The sequence below is a fragment of the Cygnus olor genome, chromosome 3 (genome assembly GCF_009769625.2).
Source record: "Cygnus olor isolate bCygOlo1 chromosome 3, bCygOlo1.pri.v2, whole genome shotgun sequence".
NCBI classification, from domain to species: Eukaryota; Metazoa; Chordata; class Aves; order Anseriformes; family Anatidae; genus Cygnus; species Cygnus olor.
Genome location: NC_049171.1, coordinates 59,272,770 through 59,294,783, shown reverse-complemented (window position 1 = coordinate 59,294,783; position 22,014 = coordinate 59,272,770). Strand labels below are relative to the sequence as shown.

General features: G+C 42.2%; 1 protein-coding gene across 1 annotated transcript in view; it reads right to left on the bottom strand.

Annotated features, from left to right (window-relative positions):
• ENPP1 (ectonucleotide pyrophosphatase/phosphodiesterase 1) overlaps positions 1-19,756 on the bottom strand; it is a 53,990-nt gene extending 34,234 nt beyond the window's left edge. Inside the window, 6 exon segments of the mRNA XM_040552132.1 lie at positions 943-1,003; positions 1,174-1,213; positions 1,215-1,300; positions 3,524-3,640; positions 5,018-5,090; positions 19,547-19,756. Of these exon segments, the coding sequence (XP_040408066.1) occupies positions 943-1,003; positions 1,174-1,213; positions 1,215-1,300; positions 3,524-3,640; positions 5,018-5,090; positions 19,547-19,723 (554 nt within the window). The 5' untranslated portion in view covers positions 19,724-19,756.
• Positions 19,757-22,014: the final 2,258 nt, after the last annotated feature.

Here is a 22,014-nt window from a genome sequence, read left to right as displayed (position 1 = left end):
AAAAAAATGAAGTGTTTTTACTTTACTAAAAATATTCCATTTCAAAATCAGCAAAATAATTTGGGGGGGGGGGATGTTTGACACTTTTCAGACAAGAATGTAACTTAACTCAACCCCACAGCATGTTTTCAAACGTTTTTTTTCCAGTGGAACACTTTTCAGTCAAGAATGGTTAAGTCACTTCTATTAATGCCTGATTCATTCAAGTACAGTGTGCAGTCAACTTAAGCTTTAATGTTAATTTGAAGATCCCACAGCAATAACATTACATGAAGTGCAGGCTGATTTTCTGGCTGGGAACTACTTGAGTCCAAGCGCCACAGCCATAAACTAGATGATCAACTCCTCAGACAGGGCACATGCAGCTTGAAGGAGCAGGCCTGACATAGAGCTCACCCACAGAAGTACAAGGATCCCACGTGCAATGTTTTACACCTTCTAAAGAAAGTAGTTCACTTTGCAAACAATTCTGTCCCAGTCCCAATGACACTGGGACAGTGATCTGCCCACTTTTTGTAGCTCTGGTGTTGGAATAGGCACAGAAGGACAAAGGTCTTTAGAAGTGACTACGAAGACAAGCAGTCAGGAGTCTGAGATTGCTAGGTGACAGCATGTGTTGGAGCATATGTAGGACAATAGTGAGGCTGGCACAAGGGAGAGCTCTCCCGACCGTAAACACAGCTGTGAGAGATGGCAGGGAACAGGCATGTCTTGCAAGTCAAGCAAGTGCTGGGATACGTGAGTGCTGCTGGGCTAGAGCAATCTGATCTGTTAGTACGCGCGACCAAATACTGGCCAAACAGGTGTGCTCGTCTGGCTGGCAGCCACTCCTGCTGTGGGTAAGAAAGGCAAGCAACTCCCATGAAGGCACACAAGGGAAAATAATCTCAAAAATGAAACGTAAGCAAAGAACAGAGCTATGCAAATATACAATATCCTCACCCTTTTGGACACTGAGGTTCAGTAATGTCCTCACACTCTTCTTCAACCCAGCTTGCCTCTCCTTAAAACAAATGAGTGCAATTTATTTTTCAAGACAGTAAATTCCTTTGTTGATCAATGCAAGTTTTTCACTTCATTAGGTGTTTTTAAAATTATACCACATCCTTGCTCCTTTCAAATAAACACAGGTACACACAAGAGAGACTGCAGGAATTTGTCGAGGGCACTTACCTTTACAAACAGCATTATAATTGACACAGCAATCGTTTTTTTTCCACACAATCATCTGCACAGGAACAATGATATTCTGGTTGCCTCTTCTCTCCACACCTGAATTTATTACAGGTCCATATATGAGCTACAAATAGATGAGAGAGGGGGACAGTACAATGGTTAACACCAGTGTAAGTGCAGAAGTAACAAACTGAATGGTAAGCTTTGTCTCAAATGCGTACTCACAGAAAATCAGTCCTGAGGTATTTCATGCATGCATAATGGTGCAAGCTTTGGAAGACAGAAACAGCCGTGGCTAAACAATTCAAATGCACAGCCGACTGAAGACAACTATTCAGCATATGCTTATAAATACCACAGATCATAAAAGGTCAACAGGATGAATCTTTTTACAGACCTCTTTAAATATGGTAATTTTTGTGGATTTAATCTGGCATACTATAAACAAGCTCCACAACAACTGCACCAAGAAAACCCCCAATTTAAGTCTGAATTTGGAATACCTGGAACACGTTGAAAAGCAGTAACTTACTCTGACTTGCACTGAAGACACAATGAATTTTACCAATCACCATCACGCATTACAGCTTTTTTCAGCATCTCTTACGCACAGATATAACTCCGTTATCATACAAGACTACTGTGTAAACTGACAGAAGGACCTGCTGACTTCAACTTCATTGCTGTTTTCAGTAGCAATTTTTTTTAGTGAATCATATTTATTTTTCTGAACAGAATATCCCAATACATCTTATCATTTCAAGATACAAATTTTGTTATCAGTTGTAAACACAAGCAGATCCTTCACTGTCAGTGAGGATAAACCTGAGTGATTTACTGAGTGAATTTACGAACTGAATACCTAAGTGATGGTTTTAATTGAGATGTGGAAGCCAAATCCAGAAGCTTGAGTAGAGGACAATCATTATTCAATCTTCATACAAGACTAATGATTAGAAAACTCTAAAAGTATTCTCATCTGGTTAACAAACATATGTACGTAATCTCACTTCCAGGAATACTGAGCTTGAGTAACTCTACCAATGTCAGTAATCTTAACAGTTCTGAGAGAGAGCAGAATCTGTTATGGTTCTGGTTATGCGGTATTATTTGGAAATCATAAGTTCATTCTCCACTGACATTAAGACTACTGAATTAAAAAACATCATTCAACACATATGATAGTAAGTGAGTAGTAAGACATACACTCCTGTTTGTGAAGAATTCTTTAAACTGCTATAATGAAACAAAGTGGAGGGTAAATCCCATGTAAATACTATAATATGCAAAAAGCTTTATGCAATGTTGAGGACCTTTGAAAAATAGTTAGCTGAAGAAGGCATCTGAGCTCAATTTAATCATTTGGTTCTAAAAAGTAAGCATTGATCTTTTTTATTTCTGAAACTATGTTCATAATTTTTACAAATACTTATAAAGATGGGTAAGAAGAAAAATAGTTAACTGATAAGAGCACCATGCATCAAGCACTAAGACAAAACTACATTAGAGAATACAGTCGAGTTCTGTCCTTAGTGTTACTACCCATACTTAACATCTTTCATCATAAAATTTCTCCACAGTATTTGTCACACCCTTGCCCATCTGCCTTCCAGCTTCCTGGTAACTCATGACAACTTCTTACTTTGCAACTGTTCTCCACCACTGCAGTCTGGTTTGTTGTCATGCCGTGTCCCAGAGGCTGGCACACTGCCCTTGTGTCATGCCCAAGCTGGGCAGAAGGCTTGAGTAGTACGGTACTGTGTAGGGAGGGTGCATTCACAGAGCTGCTCTGTCCTTCCCCTTTCTCACGTGGGTGATGACAGACAGAAATACACAACATGCAGAATCCACTCCTGTTCCCGGCCTGCCCCAGAACATGCTAGCTGTGTATTTGATGCAAGGGACAATACAATGGATGTCACTGTTCTCTCACTCCCGAGCACAGAAAACAAAAACCTAGCTGAGACCTCCAGTCACGGTTCTTCCTGCACTTTTTAAGGGGGAGTGCAGCAACACGGTCCTTCACAGCCTCTCCCCCGCACAGGGCTTTTACAAGCTTTGCTGGTGTGTAACAACAGCTACACACAGCCCTGAAGTTTCCACAGGGGTCCCCAGGACTGCTTTCACCACTGCACCTCCGCCTGCAGTTGCAACAGAGCGGGCAGGAAGAGGGGGAGACCACCGGCAGCACAGCCACCGTGCTGCTCAGCCTCCCCTCTCTTGTCCTTGCGGCCCATTTAAAGTCAGCATTACAGCCATCTGACCACAGCAGAGCTCACAGTGAGTGCAAGGCCCTCCCATGTCACGCAGTATGAGAGTTTGCCTCCGTAATTTTTTCTATCCTTACCTGGTTCTATGCACGCTTCCTGGTAATCTAAGCAGCAGTTTCCATGCTTGACGCAATCTCTGTCACAACGGCAGCTTCCAAAAGACCTTTCAAAGCAACGGCCTTTGCAGGTTTTCACTGTAATATTGGATAGTGTTATCAATTAATATGCAAAGGGAACAAGTATGATCAGCATATGGAGTGACACAGCTGGTCATTCCACAACTTACAAGGTGGCTGCAAAAATAGCAGCAGCTGAAGACAACCAAGAGTCTTGATCCAACTAAATACATTCATTTTCTCTTATTGAGTGGAAAGTATTTTTCATCACGTTGAACAAAAGGTTCTGTTTTAGTAGGAATGTGGCATTTCATTTGTGGCAGAAGGCAGTGGAACAAAGGATTACAATTCTAGTTGTGAGTGAAATTGCCTTTCTGCATCACCAGAAGATGTTGGTACAGTCGTTCAGCATACGGAATATCTCCATCAGAGAAAATCCGAACCCGTGTCTCCAGTTAGCGCGCCCTAACAGTGAAATGCTTTTGCAAAAGCCTCCAAGATCTCCATTTTGGAGGCCGACAATGTTCCACTTTCTGTAACTAATTAAACGTTAATTGGAATCCAGACTGCACCTACACCTCTCCTATGCTCATACCTTCTTGGCATTACTGTTTTCATGTAAGACACTGCCACTTCAGCACAAGGAATTGAAGAAGCCCAGCTCCACATGGCACTTTATTATGTTTGAGGTACTACCCTGAGACACAGGAAGAGTTGTTCCAAATCAGACACAGAGATACGAACTTGAGAGTACTGCTCGCTGGTTTATTTTTTGTTCAGTTTTAATGTGAGAAAGGCATAGCCTTCTTCCACTAAAAATTATTGCAGGACTGTGTGTTAAACAGATTAACTTTGAAATTACTCTAGATCTGCATCATGAATAAAGTTGTTCCCAAAGTGAAGCTTAATTTCTTAAAATATGTTTCTTAACCTTCTACCTGAAGAAATTTCAACAGCAAAAAAAATTGTATTTTTCAGGACAGAAAACAGCCAAGGGAATTCCACAAGGAACATTTTCAGACTAGAATTCTAACCGGAAAAAAAAACAACTTTTTTTTCATAGTTGACTGGAAAAGATGAAAAAATAAATGTTCCAGGACAACATGGAATATAAATTGTTGTGTGTTGTTTTTTTGTTTTTTTAAATAGTGAACTGAGAAAAGTCAGCCACGTGACATCACCACAGTGACAGCTGAGATACAAGGAAGCTGCCAGACCAGTCACTGACTGCCAGGATCAGTTTACCTTTCAGTTAAGTACACAGGTACTGAGTACACCTGAGGTTTGTTTCCCAGTATTTTCATGCCACTCTAAGTGAAGCTATTTCAACCAATGCATCCAATCCTCTTCATGTAACAAGAAAGGGTGACATTCTGATAATATTAGAAGTAATTTACAGAAGAAGAAAAAAAGGAATTGCTTAGAAATATTACTGATAAAAGGCATGTCAATTACCATCTTTTGAACAGCTCGGCTTCAGGCCAAATATACATCCTAGGATTGTCGTTAACATGCAGACACAGAGTACCTGTGGGACAGAAAGCAAAAGAAAACAATCTTAAGTGACCACTGAATGGTTCTGATAGCATTCATTTCCTCTATAATGCTACACAGTTGTACTGAAATTGATAAACATGCAGATTAGGAGGCTGATTTCACCACTCTCACACGCAGTTTTCACTTGCAGAAGCAGTAATGTTGTTTGCAATTAATTACCCATGCATGAAGGTTCTCTAGACTAGGCCTGTGCATTTAATTTCTTAACTTAAAGTAAGTATGGGAAGGGAAGGGAAGGGAAGGGAAGGGAAGGGAAGGGAAGGGAAGGGAAGGGAAGGGAAGGGAAGGGAAGGGAGGGAAGGGAAGGGAAGGGAAGGGAAGGGAAGGGAAGGGAAGGGAAGGGAAGGGAAGGGAAGGGAAGGGAAGGGAAGGGAAGGGAAGGGAAGGGAAGGGAAGGGAAGGGAAGGATATGTTTAGACACGTATACATTTTCTACAAAACTTTATTTCTTCCACTTCTTCCTTCCTCCCAGGCTGTTCTAAGAAAGTGAAGCGAGTTATGCCATTGACCACAGACTACAAACAAAAGCCTTGGCCCTTAAGTGATACCTATAATTTTCTTAGGCAGGAAAACCTTTTCCCACTTCCTAGTATGTAGCTCAGTGTTGGTCTATACTATGGTAAGCAACTGTGGGATGTCACATTAGACCGACCACAGTGTCTTACACTGACCAGAAACTATCACCATGCTTATTTTGGATTCTCAATATATTAAAGTTATCAAACAAGCACCATATTGTTCATGCCCAGTATTTTAACACAAGATCTAATGCCTACTCAAATATAGGGCAAGATTGCTTCTAACCTCATTAAGCATTGGATTTCGGTCCATGAACTTTAGGCATAGTGTATATATTATCACTACATCTACAGTAATTAAAGAGAATCTAGGAAAGCCAGCAATGCACTCAAGACTGCTATTCTGTTCAAATGTAAAATGTAATAAAGTGCTTTGTCTTTTAGGACTTTTTGTAAACTACCTTAAGAAAAATAATGCACAAGACTTTCTTATTCAGAAGTATTTGGTGAGGTAAAGACAGCAAAGGATGTACATCACCTTTCTGGTCAGGAAGAGGATCTTCTGAGAAAAATCACTTTTAAACAACAGTTCAATATTTTCAGACAGACTTTAATAAACTTCACGTACATGCCTACACAAAGTCTTTATATTTTTTCTACTCCTCCATCAGCAAAAGCCGCATCCAATCAGCCTTTTGAGTGTGATGCAGCAAAAATCACAGAATCAGGAATGGTTGGGCTGGAAGGGACCTCTGGAGGCCATCTGGTCCAAGCCTCCCTGCTTAAGCAGGGCCAGAAAGAGCTTGTTGACCAGGACCATATCCAGGTGGCTTTTGAAGATCTCCAAAGAGGGAGACTCCATAACCTCTCTGGGCAACCTGTGTCAGTGCTCTGTCACCCACACGGTACAAAAGTGCTGCCTGGTGCTCAGACTGAACCTCCTGTGTTCCAGTTTGTGCCCACTACCTCAACACATTTTAACTCACCACATTTTAAAATGCACCCATTTCTCAAATGTACCTTTTAAGACAATGAGCACTTGAGTAACTAAAGACTTTGTTGTTTTTTTAAAACAAATACACAGTTCATAACACAGTTTTATTCACTAAAGACTACGAATATAGCATTAAAAAAAAAAAAAAAAAACACAAAAACCACAGGAATTATTGCCTGGATCTGATCAAACTCTTTCCTAGAATTCTGCACCAGGCAAGTCTGTCTTCTTAAATTATTTCATATAATGTCCAGAGGAGAAAATAATTACTTTTTCAGTTCAAATCTGTCTTTGAATTGACAGAAGGAAAATAACAAGAGGATAAGAACATTCGCGTTATCAACACACCTGCCAGATACACTACAACTGATGAAAAGTAACAAGTATCCAATAATCCAGTTGTCAGGAATGATAAACTGCAAAACTCTACACTGTTATTTTTCCCTTCCATTTTTTTCCCTAGCAAAATAACGTGCAGTAACAAGAAGATTTTTTTTTTTTAAGTCAGTATCAAAAGTATTATCTTCCATGGAAATTGTTCTGGACCTTTGAAATCTTCCATCTGAAATACCATGTACATAAGTATGTGCACAGTGAGGTAGGTAGCACATCAGATGCTAGACTTCAAAGCCCAGAAAAGTCATTGTAAAGAGCAAAACTTGTTACTGTTCTTTTTATTTATATATTATTATTCAGAATGTAGAAACTCCTTCATTTGGTTATAAAAAGACATCTTGAAAATATTTTATTTCAGGCTGATGACGTATTGATTTCTCTACTCCTAACGTGCAGTGCTACCAAGCTCAAAGAGTAGAATATCCTCTGATATGTAACCACAAACAGGCCTTAAACAAAAAACACTCTATCCTGAGTGTAACTCTAATCCTGAGATTTTGGGACCAAGTGTTACAAAGACCTATTTTTGTATTGTGTTTCAGATTTTCAGTTTTACACTTTCCTGAACATGCTTAATTTCAATTAGCAAAGGCACGAAAGGATTATGTTTACTGTGGCATATGAATCTCTTTTGGGTTTGAAAATGCTAATGCTTTTGATGAAATAGTTCAACTCATGTTTCCTGCAAGCAATACTCTGGAAACCATGGTGCATCATAAATCACAGCACACTGCCAGTGCTCTGCGTGTCTACTATAAACCAGTTCTGTTCTCAAATTTTTTGTATAAACAAGAAAAACAAACATGGTCCAGGTCCTTACCTGGTATACTGTGTCCACCTATAATAAAAGAAGAGCTGAAAACTTGTATTGAATCATTACATTGGATATTCTGGCCTTTGCTTTCTTAACACTAGCCCTACTACTTTAAATTTTAATCTTAAAAATATTTTACTGTAGAATTCTAAAGCTCTTTTTTCTTCAGAGCTTAATAAAGAGGCTTCACAAGGATGGTAGCTTAGAGCCAAAGCATTTGACAATGTTCTGGGACAGTCAACTGTAACTTCATACACTAAACTGCGTACTTGCTTTGAACTAAAGCTTTACCTTGAACCTAAATGATTTTAGTCATCTGGATATTCCCCACACATGACAAAAATGTTCTGCTGGAACAACTAAACCCAGCCAACAGCAGTAAAAGGTCCTGCAGGAGTTGTTACACTAATAGTTGACACCTTGTCAGTGAAAATGCTCCAAGATCATCAGCTCTGTAGATGACAACAGAAGACATCTCTTAAAGAAGACTGCCCAGCTACAGAGTCATTGCACTACTATAGCCCAAAGGTGCACTAATTTACTTTGCTATACGGGACCTCACTGCAGCAGATAGGTTACTAATATTACCTGAACTATTTTGCATATGACGAGCTCAAGTTTGGGATGCTGCAATGTGCTGTGTAAAGTTTTTTTTATTATTATTATTTTATTTACTTATTATCGTTGCTATATAGAGACAAGTAGCTGCACATATTGCTTAAGGTTTCCTATCAGGAACCTTGTTTGAAACCCAGAGCATCATGCTGCAAGCACCAGACTCAGCCATCCACCACACCTCTCCTGTTCTCTCCCTCATTCCCCGCCATCCCCTCCACCCCGCAAAAAAGCGAGAATTGAGAAGAAAAATGTGCAATAAAGAAAGAGTATGGGAATCCAAAACATAACAGGAAGGCAAATAAAATTAAAGAACCAGACCTCATTACAGACAAAAGTAGCACATGAACTTTTTATGCTCTGTAACTTAAGAGAGTGTTAGGACAAAATGTCAGATTTGGTTTTAATACAAATATTTGGGAAAAGCTTCTAAACCAACACACTAACAACTGCAGAGAAGAAAATGTCCTGTTTTAAAAATATTTTCTGAGAAAGTTTGTTTTGGAATCAGAAACATTGTCATCTAGGGATGAATCTCTGTCCCATCACTGCTTCCTTTATGTGGGAGGACGCAATAAAAGCTTTGCCTTGTAAACATTATGGTGGTTGGGAATAGGTGGTTGTGTGTCTGGAAGACTGCAATCCCGAAAACATTTCAGAAGCCTTTTATTTTGAGCTGAGCAAATGGCAATATGATAACATGGTTAGAGAGCAGATCGTTTCCGACACTCTTCTCTGTAGAGCTGAAGTCAAAGCAAATTTCACCAGGCGATTCAGTGAGCTGGTAGAAGGGCCACAAAGCCAGCACACATGCAGGCTGCAGGTACCAGATACCAAAGAGACTGATCAGCTGCACAGCAGGTCTTAGTGATACACAGGGAAACCTCTCACCCACCTTAGTTGCTGTCACCTGTCCTTTGTAAAAGAACAAAGTTCTTCTGCCTTGGTCCACTTCTCTTCACTTTTCCCTAGTCTCATCCATCACTCCTACACTCCCTCCACTCTTCTATTTTGTATTTTCTAAGGCAAAGAACACATGGATATTTCTTTTAAGGAATAATCATTGTGGATTACCTTTCTTCCTGTGTTGACTGACCTTCCTTACTCTTTGCCTACCATGTACTCAGCTGCTTTCCATCTTCCTTTTTTTAATTGCTGGCATTCTATGTCACTCCAAGATTGAAGACACATCCATTAACTAACCACTATGTAATTAATAAAGAAGCTGTGCAAATAGTGGATTTTCATTCTAACCTCCATGACTGACTCTAGCAGTTGTGTCATGTCTGTCTATGAAGTGAGCACGTCTAGACCGGGTTGGTAATGCCAGTATTACAAAACCCATGGAATTTTCCGAAACCACTGGGATCTGTGAAGGGCTTACTATTTTTTTCACCATTTTGTGCGCCTAAAATAAATGACTGAAGACCTGGACTTTAGCACTGAAAGATCTTTGAGAAATAATTTAATTTGCAAAAGTGTAAAGAACATAGTAACATATAATGAATTTCAAGTAAGAACAGAGGCACCTTCTGTCTTTATAAAGAGCACTGTTAAAAGTGCAGAAAACATTGTACAGATTAAAAAAAATACTTATCTACACTTGCCAGAGGCAGCAGAACATTTGCTCATCCTTATAAAAGCTATTTTTAAACAGGGATAGCCCTCACCAACTCAGCTTTACTCACAAACAGGAGGATATTTAAGACTTTCTACTAAACTGAAATGAAGCGGATATTTTACCCACACCAGCACAGCCACGTAGCTAAATAGGTGGCCAAAACGAAGTAATCAACACTGAAACAAGTGCATCACACACATCCTTCTTCCTTCCTTCATCTCCATTTTTCCACGTTAGTAAATATTTTTATGTTCTCTAAAGACTTTCTTCTGTTGATCCACATTCTGTGCCTGGAGCCCACAGGGGAAGGGGAGCAGCAGAGGCTCGCAGATGCTGGTTGTCCTGAAACACTGAAAGTGACTGAATTATCCTGAAGTCAGTGGAGGCAAAAGTTAGGGTTTGCACCCAAAACCTCTTCAGAACTAAACAGAGAATTTACTCTTAAAAAAAAACAAAACTGTTTTTCTTCTCAAACAGGCATGCAGAAGATCTACCCATGCTGTTTCTATGGAATGATCTCAGACTGTTATTACGTACTTTTGCAGCCTAAGGTCATTCAACGGACAGGAAAGTTTTAAAGGCAGTTCACGCCACTGTAAGGTATCATAAAAAGCCTTCAAGGAGCTTATCAAAGAGCTGTGACTTGACTTGGTGGGGGAAATATCAGCAGAAAACATTATCATACTACAGCTCTCAAATAGTTTTGGAAGGTACTTAAAGTGTCTAGTTTTGACAAGACAAAAATAAAACAGCAGCTTTCAGCTCAGTTCTAAAATATTTTTCTTATTTGTTGCTTATCCAACTGTATAGGTACAGTATGTTCTCTGGGAAAGTATTAATACACAAGCTCGTATCAAAGTACATGCATTTTACCCCTGTTTTTTGTTTTTAAAGCATTTTACTTGCCATGTGAGAATTTAGAGGGAGACAAAATTACAAGCACATGCTAGTTTAAAAAAAAACAGGAAATTTAACTTACCTTTAAAGAAATTAAATTACCAGAAAGCAGCTGACTCTGCTATTTAATCAGCAGGTAGATTTTTTTTTTTTTAATAAAGACTTAAGGATAAACAGGATTGAAAAGTGATCTTGATACTTAAAAAAAATAGTACCATACTTTCAAAAACAATTATTTTACTTAGCACAGTAGACAGAGACCGCCATCTACTTTATTGATAGTGACACATGAGAGCATGGTTACATAGAAAAAGAAGAAATTGTCAGCACTGTCACCTCAAAATTATAGTCCAAGCAAGCTGCACTTGACCAATGAATAAAAGCAAAAGTGGAGAAGAAAATAGGGCCTTGAGCCATCTTCATACTCCTCCTCTTCCGAAAATCTATTTTCAAGAATAAATCTAAAGCTGCTTTTATATATAGAGTACTGTCATAAGATTTGTAACAAGAAAAGTGTACAGAGGGCGCTACATCAACTGAGTACTGATAATGCTACCGAACATACCAAGTAAGCCCACAGTCACCTCCATTTTTTCTGCTGCAGATGTTGGAGCTACTGCCATGGCAGCAACTTTAGGCTGAACGGGAAGACACGATGACATTACAGAACAAGTGAAGAAATCCTGTAAGATGCTGTAAAACCATAGGGAGTGGAAAAAAATTACAGATTCACAAAGGGGTACAGGAAGAAGACAGGACAAATAAGGTATCAGAGTGATTCACTATGACCCTTCACTAAGCTCACTGATACCCAGTCACAGGCACACCTTTAGCCCTGGCTCCTTTGGACATTTTCCAAAGTGAAAGGCTGACAGAGAGGCCGTTATTTACCTCTGCATCCCTTGAATGTAGTCCTTCAAAAAAAAAAAAAGGCAAACTATCAAACCTTTGTTACTTCACAACACGGAAACTTTGTATTTTGGCCAGAAGAGCACTTGAGAACTAGACCATTGTATCCTGTCAAACAGAAAGAGCACCATGGAAGATAAACAACAGATTTTGGTTATTGCTATAGCTGCTTACACAAAATCAAAAGTTATACATTTTATGATTCTAAGAATAATCCAAAAATAATATGTATCTTAATCAAATTTATGCCCAAATACTACTGCATATTAAAAAGCATCTATTTAGATCAATTTGCCTATAAACCTTTGCACAGGAGAACTGCAAAAAGGTACATCTGAGTTTTTTCCAGTTCTGGAAATATTATGTCTTTTCCCATTAATTCTCTTTTCTCCTTAGCTATCTTATTCACTCAGTGTTGAAGAGTTAAGCAATAGCCAAAAGCCCTTACTTACTCTACTTGTTGGAATGTGCCCTTCACCACACTGCATTTACAACAAGATCCACTCCTGCCTTATAAGAACCCTTATGGAAACTTCTTATGTAACTGACCTGGGCAACATCTGTGAGGAAAAAAAGTTTATTTTTTTCAGTGCAGAAAGCATATTTTTACTTTGTTTTGATATATTTCCTGTGTTATTTTCAAAATTCCAATACTGATCATTATAAAATAGCTTCTCTGAAAATAGCATGTACTAATGTTTCATTCAACTAGGACACCACTGTGATGCACCACAATGACAAATTCTGTTACGGCATTCTTTAACACAAGTATTTAGCCAGTTTCCACTGAGTATGGTCACAGTGATGTTTACTGGTATATTAATTTCTATAATAATGGCTCCACAGCGAGAAACTCTGCAAGCCTTCCATGTTTTCAGAACCTTTAATGTGCTCCATTCCTCCTTTCAGCTGAAATCAATAAAAGTGTACCTTCCACGGTAAGTCGAAACAGAACAATTCAGCCATTGTGTAATTCTACTGATATCACTGAAAGAACACCAAGGGAAAATGTTGAAGAGTTGAAGCTGGAAGGAAGCCTTGCATAACTTTCTATCTTTGACCTCACCTGAAATCTAAGAGCTTTAACACAGCAACACAGACAGTTGTTCCGATTTCAAGTTAATAGCCACGACTACAGAAGGTTAAACTTTAAACTCTTAATTGGTCCCTTATTGCTTTAGCATCTGAGAGGAGGTGGTGCCAGGACCAAGAGCCCTCTCCCTGCTCCCAGGAGTTTGGCTGCCTGTGCTGGGGTCCAGCTCTGTGATATTGGTGCAGCTGCTGAGAGCACTGTTTGGGAAATCCCAACCAGCCCTAAAGACAGCTATTTGACAAAAAGCCAGCAGAAGCCTCAGCAGGGTCTCTCCCAAACTTCTTTTGGGAGCTGCATTTAGGCAGTATTTCCTTTGCCCCCTGCCTCAGCTGGATTATGGCCACCCTGCAGCCTTGTCCATCTTGGCCAAGCACCCTGTTGATCCAGGCCCTGACCCTAACTCACATACTTGACTTTATTCCCTGACCTTGGACCTGCTTCATCACTACAGACTCATCTGGCAGTCTAGACTACTGGCCAAATATGGTTTGTGTTCCCAAGTCTGCTTTGCTCACCATGTCCCTCACCAGCAAGGCCACTGCCTGCGTTGGCCTTGTCATCCTACCTACAGGTTTACTTTCTCCTCCAGCACAACATGCGCTTGGCTGGTCCCTGACAGGTAGGCGATTACTGCAAAATTAAAGAAATGCTCAAGCAGGACCTCTGAGCACACATGGCCCTAATCACAGCCCCCGTCACTCATTTGTGTGGTCTGAGCAGACCAAATGGCTGATCCTAGCACACTACAGTCTAATCCATCAGCAAATAGTCTAAACTAAAATTCCCAGGCACAACATGGATGTTTTCAGCCACACAAACAGCCAGGGATGTTGACAGAAGCACGCACATCCCACAGCTGGATGCACTTAGGTCGATCCCCAGCTTTGTGCTGCAGCTGTAGCCAACGAAACCAGAAGCACTCACATGCTGCACTCAGAGGTGCGACTGAAGCCTGCAAGATGGTTTTCAGCCTCCAGCTCAGATACATAATAGTATCTCATGGCCTGTCCTAAACGCCACCCCGTTCTGTCCATGCTGGTAGCACTGCGTAACCTGCCAAGCTCAAAATGAGCTCAAGTATGCTATGAAAGCTGCAGTCACACCTGGCTATGGCCTAGCCAGACGCAAAGTCACCTTGTCTCAGATCAGACAGCAACTCTGAGGCACTGCAAGGATCAGCCTAGCCTGCAGTAAAGTTCAAATGAGTCCCGAATACAATTACTACACAGGGAGTCCCTGTTCTCCCCAGTGAAGATTTTTTATATAAACTTTTGGTTTGGAGGGTTTTGTTTGTTGTTTAAATACAGACTAAACCTTAATTCCTGCAAGGGCTTCTTTGGATCGTGTTTTTATTTTGTATCAGCTTCTGTCATCTGGGACAGGATACACTGGCAAGCACTGTGAAGCAAAGCACAAGTTAAGCATTAATACAAGTTAACCCTGGAAAAAATGCCTTCACAGTTGGAATGGCTGAATATTTCTTAGCTTTTTACAGGATGAGAGCGAGATGATGGTTTCTCTCTTCAATACCCAGCATAAAGGTAGCCACATGAAGAAAAGTAAGGAAATTATGGGTTTACTACTCCACATGCACAATGAGAACTATTTGCAAAGCCTTCCTTGAAAAATGAGATGACTGCAGAACGCCACTAAAAAGATTATGATCTTAAGTTTGGCCAAAATCTGACATTTTGTTTAAATGGATTAAATCAGGCAACAATTAATGTATTGTTTATATATTAATGGCTAACAAGTATAATATGTACTTGTAATCAGATCCATTTACACAATATCAACGGCAAATGCAATAAGAAAACTTCTGACAAACATTATTTTTTATTGCATCTTCAGAATTCAAAACATATACAACTCTCCAGCTCTAATGGTTGCTCTACTGACGGAACACAGGCAAGACATTTACTGTAAAAGAGCCTGTTTCCAAACACTGAAATGGAGTTTCCTACTAAATATTACCATATTGGAGACTGGCCAAGAACTACCTTAATATTTTCTAAGCAAATAGCACTTCAAAGGCTACATATATTGTGGCCACCCTGTCACTGTCATTTTTACTTTTTATATCACCAAAGGACATTTGGCACCATAAAAAATAATAAAGTGATCGCTCGCTAAGCGATTATTATTAATATTACTGTTAAGCTACAGGGAGTTTCTTGGGCCCATTTTGAGCCTAGTCCAACACTCTCACAGGAGCAAGTAATTTCAGCAAGTGCCACTTTTTTTTCTCCTTTTTGAGTAAGGAAAAGTCCAATGCAAGACTGTACAAAAAGGCTGAAATGCAATAGTTTGCTGAGTGCCAAAAAAGAGAAAACACTTCATGTGGAACCCACGCCTCCCAAACTCAGGCATGAAGTACGGTACCCTCGAGTCAGCTGGATCCACTGCTAAGGAACTGGAACCCACAAAACACCTGTGCTAAAGTTTGTTAAGTCAATAATCACAAAGTTAGGGCTCGAGCATTTTCCTGGCACTGACTTTCCTCTCATCAGTTACATTAATGCTTGAGCCTGTACAATAAACACACAGGGAAAAATCCATGGGTGTGGAAGAGCTTTCTGTGCAGCGCTCCCCTCTGAACAAAGGCCCCATCGCAGCAACTGCAGAAGGCAGAGGAGTTCATCCAGCCACCACACCCACGGCAGGAGCTGAAAGTCTGCACACAGAATGCCCTTTTGAAGGGTCAGGGCTTCAAACAGCTGAGTCCTGAAAACCTCCAAGGATAGAGCCTACACAGCACCTCTGGGCAGCCTGTTCAAACAATTATCCTCACTAGGATGGTTCCCCCTTACACCCAGTAAGAATCTCTTTTGCTCAATTTATGACCATTGTCTCATGACCACGTAGCCTAGGTTCATCTTCTTGATGACATCCCTGGAACTGTGGGATGGCTGCTGTTATGGGTGTAACCTAATCCCCATCCAAGACATCTCCTCCTTAGGCTGAATCCATCTAGCTCCCTTGGCCTCTCATCACAGGAGAAGAGCTCCAGCCCTGACCACCTACGTGGTCCTCTACTGAACTCACTCCAGTTTCACTGATCTTTCCTGTACTGGAGGGGTCAAACCTGGGCACAGTATTCCAGACGGGATCTAACTGGTGATGAGTACAGGGAAAGAAAAAACTTCCCCTGATTTATCAGTCTGTAGATAGCCCACCACACTTAACTTTCACTGCTTGACAAAAAGCCAGCTGAGAATGGCACAGGGACTTCCAAGGATGTCATAGAATCACAGAATGGTTTGGATTGGAAGGGACCTTAAAGACCACCCAGTTCCAACCCCCTGGCATGGGCAGGGACACCTCCCACCAGACCAGGTTGCTCAAAGCCCCATCCAGCCTGGCCTTGAACACCTCCAGGGATGGGGCATCTGCAGCTTCTCTGGGCAACCTGTTCCCGTGCCACACCACCCATCTCTAGCATGGTATCCCTCATGGGCTTCCATCTGCAGATGTTTACAACATTTTATCCCACCCAATAATTTTGCCTAACCCTGAAGCTGATAAGGAGCTCGCTAACTATCCAAAATAAAAAGCAACCATGCCTACAGGTGTGCAATCACTTATCCTGTATTGGTCCTCATGGCATCTGCATTGGTCTGTACCCAGCTGTAAAACAGAGTGGCTTCTGGGAGCACATACCAAGAGTCACACTGTCTTAACTTGGCACGTACAGCTGTTTAAATTCACAGGGTATTACACAAGCTCTATCCACCCTCCCAGTGAACTGCAGAAAGCAACTGAAGAAAATTTCAGAACTCTGTTTTGTGTTTGGCACATGCCTAAAACACTAATCTTTAAAAACTGAGCTGACATTTTTGAAAAAAAAGTAAAAGGAAAAAGTGATCCCAGACTTCCAAAATTATTTTACTCTTTATGCTCCCTGAAATGCTTCAGGGAATCTTTAAAAGAAACAATCATACTTTCAAGGTCTCAGCCCAGAGTTTACCTGAATTTTTCCGATAATTTTTTCTAAACACGAATTCTCAAGCTGTAAAAAAAAAAACTCTAAAGAAACTTTCTAATGAAAGTGTCATTAAAATGAGTTTTCCAGCTCTGACAAAGAAAAGCCTAAGGCTGTCAACAAGAAAAGTCATCTGTTTTGTTATATTCCCACCCCCCCATGACACTCCAGCTGTTTTAAACAAATGGAAAAATTATTTCAGTGAAATGAGTGAACCAGACCAAAATGCAATGCTTGAGAATCACTGGCAAGTTTGAATTGAAAACACTAAACCTAAAGAAGAATTACATTGCTCACGTGTGGGCAGCAAGCTGCTCAGTCCTACAAAGGCAGCAGGTATACCTGGAGGGGCCACGAACAGCATGTCAGGCTTTGAGGCATGAAAGAGCTCAGAAAATGGGCAAGACAAAGGTGTGCTTGGAGATTTCAGAACTGGATAAAAGGATCATCATCTCTCATGGCTGCTCAAGCTGGATATTTTCACTGTTGCCTTTAGGGAAGCACGATGGGTTAGTAAATCCTGCAGGCGTGTCCCACCAGCCAGGGGATCCTCTCTGCACACAGCGCCAGAAGAATGACCAGTGCCGTGTGAAAACCTACAGCTGAGCTAAAATTACACCTGCCACAGCACTAACTGCTAAAAGTGGAGGTGATTCTATACCACATCCTCAACTACCCACATCCTCCCTCAACCATCGTACGCTCTGGTAACAATAGCTGAGCACCACCATGTAGCATCAAGAGGCTTCTGGAACCAGAACCAGAGCCCACAGGTTGGCTCTGTGTGGCACAACCATTTCTGCAAGGGAACCCTGCAGATCCTTTGTAGCACGGAATGGTCACCCCATGGGCAGAAGCCAGTAACACAGAGGGCGTGCTCCCAACCTGCAGACATCTGTGGGTGGCAGGCACACGTACAGGAAGAAGGTAATATGAGCAAGTCTCTGCTTTCCAGAAAGATTTGTTGTTGTTGTTTTTAAATAAAAAAAATGAGGAAGAAAAAAAAGCATTACCCAGACACTTACCTGAAACCATCTATACCCAAATAACAGGAGCAGCAGTGGTGCATGCAACTCAGGTAAATGCAGGCAAAGGAAGTCTATCTATGCCTACTTTGAACAACATCACTTTTATTGTTTTCCACTACATGACCCAGAACACCAAGCAGGTAAGCTAACTTCTTTCTTACCTCTACACTGGAATGACACTATTAATACATTGTAAAATGTAGTGGCTGGTAACAAAAAGAACCTGCATTTCCAACTCCAGTTTTCCACCATTCTGAGTTCCTAACATGATGTTTAAGCCAAATATACTCTTGTTTTGCTCAGGCCAATATAACCTACAAGATTTAGGAAGTTTTTTCAAGTTCTCTCTGAATACTCTTAATTGTCAGTGCCTGCAACGGAGCTGAAAACAATACTACGTGGTTCATAGTGGTTTATATTTAGAGCTTTCAAATTATTTCTGTACAGACGATGTATACATCACTTGAAAACTTTAGTCAGCACAGGATGAATGTTTTGCCAACTGGTCTGGAAAATAAGGACTTGACTCAGAAGCGTACATTAAGTATGCCCAAAGTTTAAATTTGTGCTCAACTCCAGTCTTGAAGTGACTGTTTGTATCTAATTATTTTGTTGTATGAGAGTCTAAAAAGGCTAGAGCAACTGCATTGGGTTTGAACAACGTATGATTTTTCACTATCACTACCTGTTTTGAGGACTGGGAAATGATGGGCTGTTTTCATCATCATGGCATTTATTGGAACAGCCTGTCCCTCCCAGAAGAGAGCAAAGTTATGAAACAAACTACAGCCCTTTACTTTCATTTAAAAAGGCTTTTCATCAGCATAGTTGCCAAAAAGACCTCTGCATGGAAACTATAATAGGACCTTCAGTGAAATTTGGTATTTTTCTTAAGATAAGGTTCTGACAAGCTTGCAAATGCAAGGTACAGCCTGTTATGTCAGAAAGTATGACATAACTGTAGCTGCGATGGTGTGGTGACCAGCTCATTTGGAATAGTAACCACAATACTAAAAGGTCAGGAAGTATGACCTGTATATAGTTGCTACAGTGTGGAGGCCAGTTCATTTGACACAGTAACCAGCTTATAAACACTACCCCTAAAGTTGGAAAGGCACCTTAATCCTTATGCTGTAAACGCACTGAAGGAGAGCTGCTTACAGGTGTATGTTTTATATATATAAAGAAATAAAGGCTGCTGCGGCTGCAGAGAAGCTTCCTTCCACAAGTGCCCCGGTTTAACCTTGACAATGACTTTAGCCTCGCAACGATCACACCAGGCAGTCTGGACAGTCTTATTTCCACAGCCCTACAGGAAGGATAATTATAATATAGCAGCGTGGCTAAAACTGGAAGCTGACCTACCTGCTAACAGCGGCTTTGCACGCAGGTCCACCGGACTCGGGCTGAGAGCGGCTGCAGGAGCACTTGGAGCAGCACACCGCCAGCTCTCACTCCCTCCTCCGTCCCTTCGGCTCCCCAAGGCTTTTAAGCCTTCCTAGGCAGACTTCCCCACCGCTCCGCGCCCCGCAGGCCCCCTGCCCTCCCGCCACCACTCACCAGGGACAGCACTTTGTAGGTGTTGGGGTCCTTGCTCCTGCCTCCCGCTGCCTTCTCCGGCTCCTCGGCCACCTCCATAGCGGGCAGCATGGGCACTGCCGCGGCCCGCAGCTCGCCGTCGGCCGCCCCCGTCCCTGCGGGGCCCTCCCTCCGCCCGTTGCCCGCCGCCGCCACCATGGCCACCGTCTCCCCGTTGCCCTGCCCGGAGCCCCCCGCCGCCGCCACGGCCGCCGTCCCCCCGCCGCCCGGCATGCCGCCGCCGCTCTGCCCGCCGCCCGCCCCGCCGCCGTTATGAGCCGCGGCCCGGCCCCGCCCCGCCCGCCAGCCCCCGCTGCCCCGCCGCGGCAGCGGCTCGGGGCCGTGCCCCGGGGCTGCCCGGTGGTGGCGGTGTGGCGTGGCGGTGTGGTGGTGGAGGAGGGAGAGAGGCCCCGGGAGGGCGCCGGGAGGTGGTGGCGAGGGGGAGGTTGCCGTGGGGCTGCCCGGCCTGGCCGTGGAGGCGGCTGCAGCTGCCTCCTGCCCTCCCCGTGCCCGTTTCGCCCATTTTGAGGCAGCCTGGGGTTACATGTCCCACGGGAGATCGGGGGCAGCAGCATCAGAGCAGCTCCATCCACGGACCTAGGTACCCATCTATAGACCCTTCCGCGTCTTGGAGTTAGCCACGTCAACCTCACCCATGGTTCGGCCTCTCCCTTCCTATTCTCACTAAATTCAACGAACCATTCGATACAAGAGATGGGCGCTGTTAGCTTTTTTTAGTGACCCTACTTGCCAGTTTGTTCCATGTTTATAGGTACAGCTGTCATTGTCAGTTACATGTGGTCTATGAGCTGACCAGGCACCTGCAAGCTGCCCTGAACACCTCGTTCGTTTCTCCAAGAGATGTAGAAGCGCCCTGTTGCACTTGTTGAAGTGAAGTGTTTCAGTTCAATAGTTGCAAAGACTGCTCATGGTTGAAATCGCTAAAACTTAGCAGCCTGGCAGAAGAGGACCTGGGGACTGAGGTGGACAACAAGTTGAACATGAGCCCGCAGTGTGGCCTTGCTGCAAGGAAGGCCAAGGGTGACCTGGGCTGCATTAGGCAAAGTATTGCCGGCAGGTGGAGGGAGGAGAGCCCTCCCCTCTACCCAGCACTGGTGAGGACACACCAGTGGGCACAGTGCTGGGCTCCTATGTGCAAGAGAGACATGGGCATGCTGGAGAGAGTCAGTAAAGGACCAGTGAAGATGACGAAGGGACCGGAGTGCCTCTCCTGTGAGGAAAGGCTGAGAGAGCTGGGATGTTTCAGCCTAGAGAAGAGGAGGCTCAGGAAGCATCTCATCATGTATATTAGTACCTGAAGGGAGAGTGCAGTGAAGATGGAGCCAAGCTCTTTTCTGTAGGGCACAAACTGGAACACAGGAGGTTCCCTCTGAACACCAGGCAGCACTTTACTGTGAAGGTGACAGAGCACTGGCACAGGTTGCCCAGAGAGGCTGTGGAGCCTCCCTCCTTGGAGATCTTCCAAAGCCACCTGGACGTGGTCCTGGGCATCCTGCTCTGGGTGTCCCTGCTTGAGCTGGGGGTTGAAGCAGATGGCCTCCACAGGGTCCTTCCAGCCTCAAACATCCTATGAAATAACTCATTTTCCATTATTTATTAAATTTTATGTATAGCTATGTATATTGAAATTAGATTTAGTCTTTCAGTTGTAATGTGATGATGAGTTTGAAATCTTAGGACTTGAGGATTATATGGCAGATTTATTTTAACAATCAATATACTCAGAAAAGAGTGGCACTTGCATGGTTTCTGATGAAATCCACACTCTGAAAAATAGGTACGGTGAAATGAAAATTTCCTTTGAAAGTGATTTTAATCCCTTCCAAAAAGTTACTGCTCTGTTTTCTGTTTCAGCTGAATCTCATAGTCAAACAGCCACTACAATTATCCATTAAAAAAAAAAAAAAAAGTAAAGATTGAGCCTTTATTTAACGTTTATAAAATTAATGGTCTGAAGTACTACTTCAGCTCCCAGCATATCAAGGGTTACTGCAGGACTGACTGAACGTGCCTGTCATCATCTTCTGAGGCAGGACTCTGATCTGTTGTGGCTCTGTAGGTGTAGTCTTGAGCATTTCTATTCTGATGGTTCACTTGATGACAGAGAAAAGGAGAAAGCAACAGGAGCTGTGGGCATCAAACTCTTGAGTCTACAGTAAGATTCATCTTTATTCCATTAATGCAGCATTTCAAACAACACTACAACTAAGCAACTGACATATGTTTATGGATTTTGACATGAGTGTTAAAAAAATATATACATTCAACAGATTGTCTGATAATTTTAAAAGACTCATGAAAACTGACAGAGCAGAAAGGTTTCATTCATTGAATGTGTTTTTAATAACTAGTGCAGCAAAAGGCGATGATAACCTCCTCTTTCTAAAAATGAAACGATATTGCAATCATATATTTTTAGTTTAAAAAAA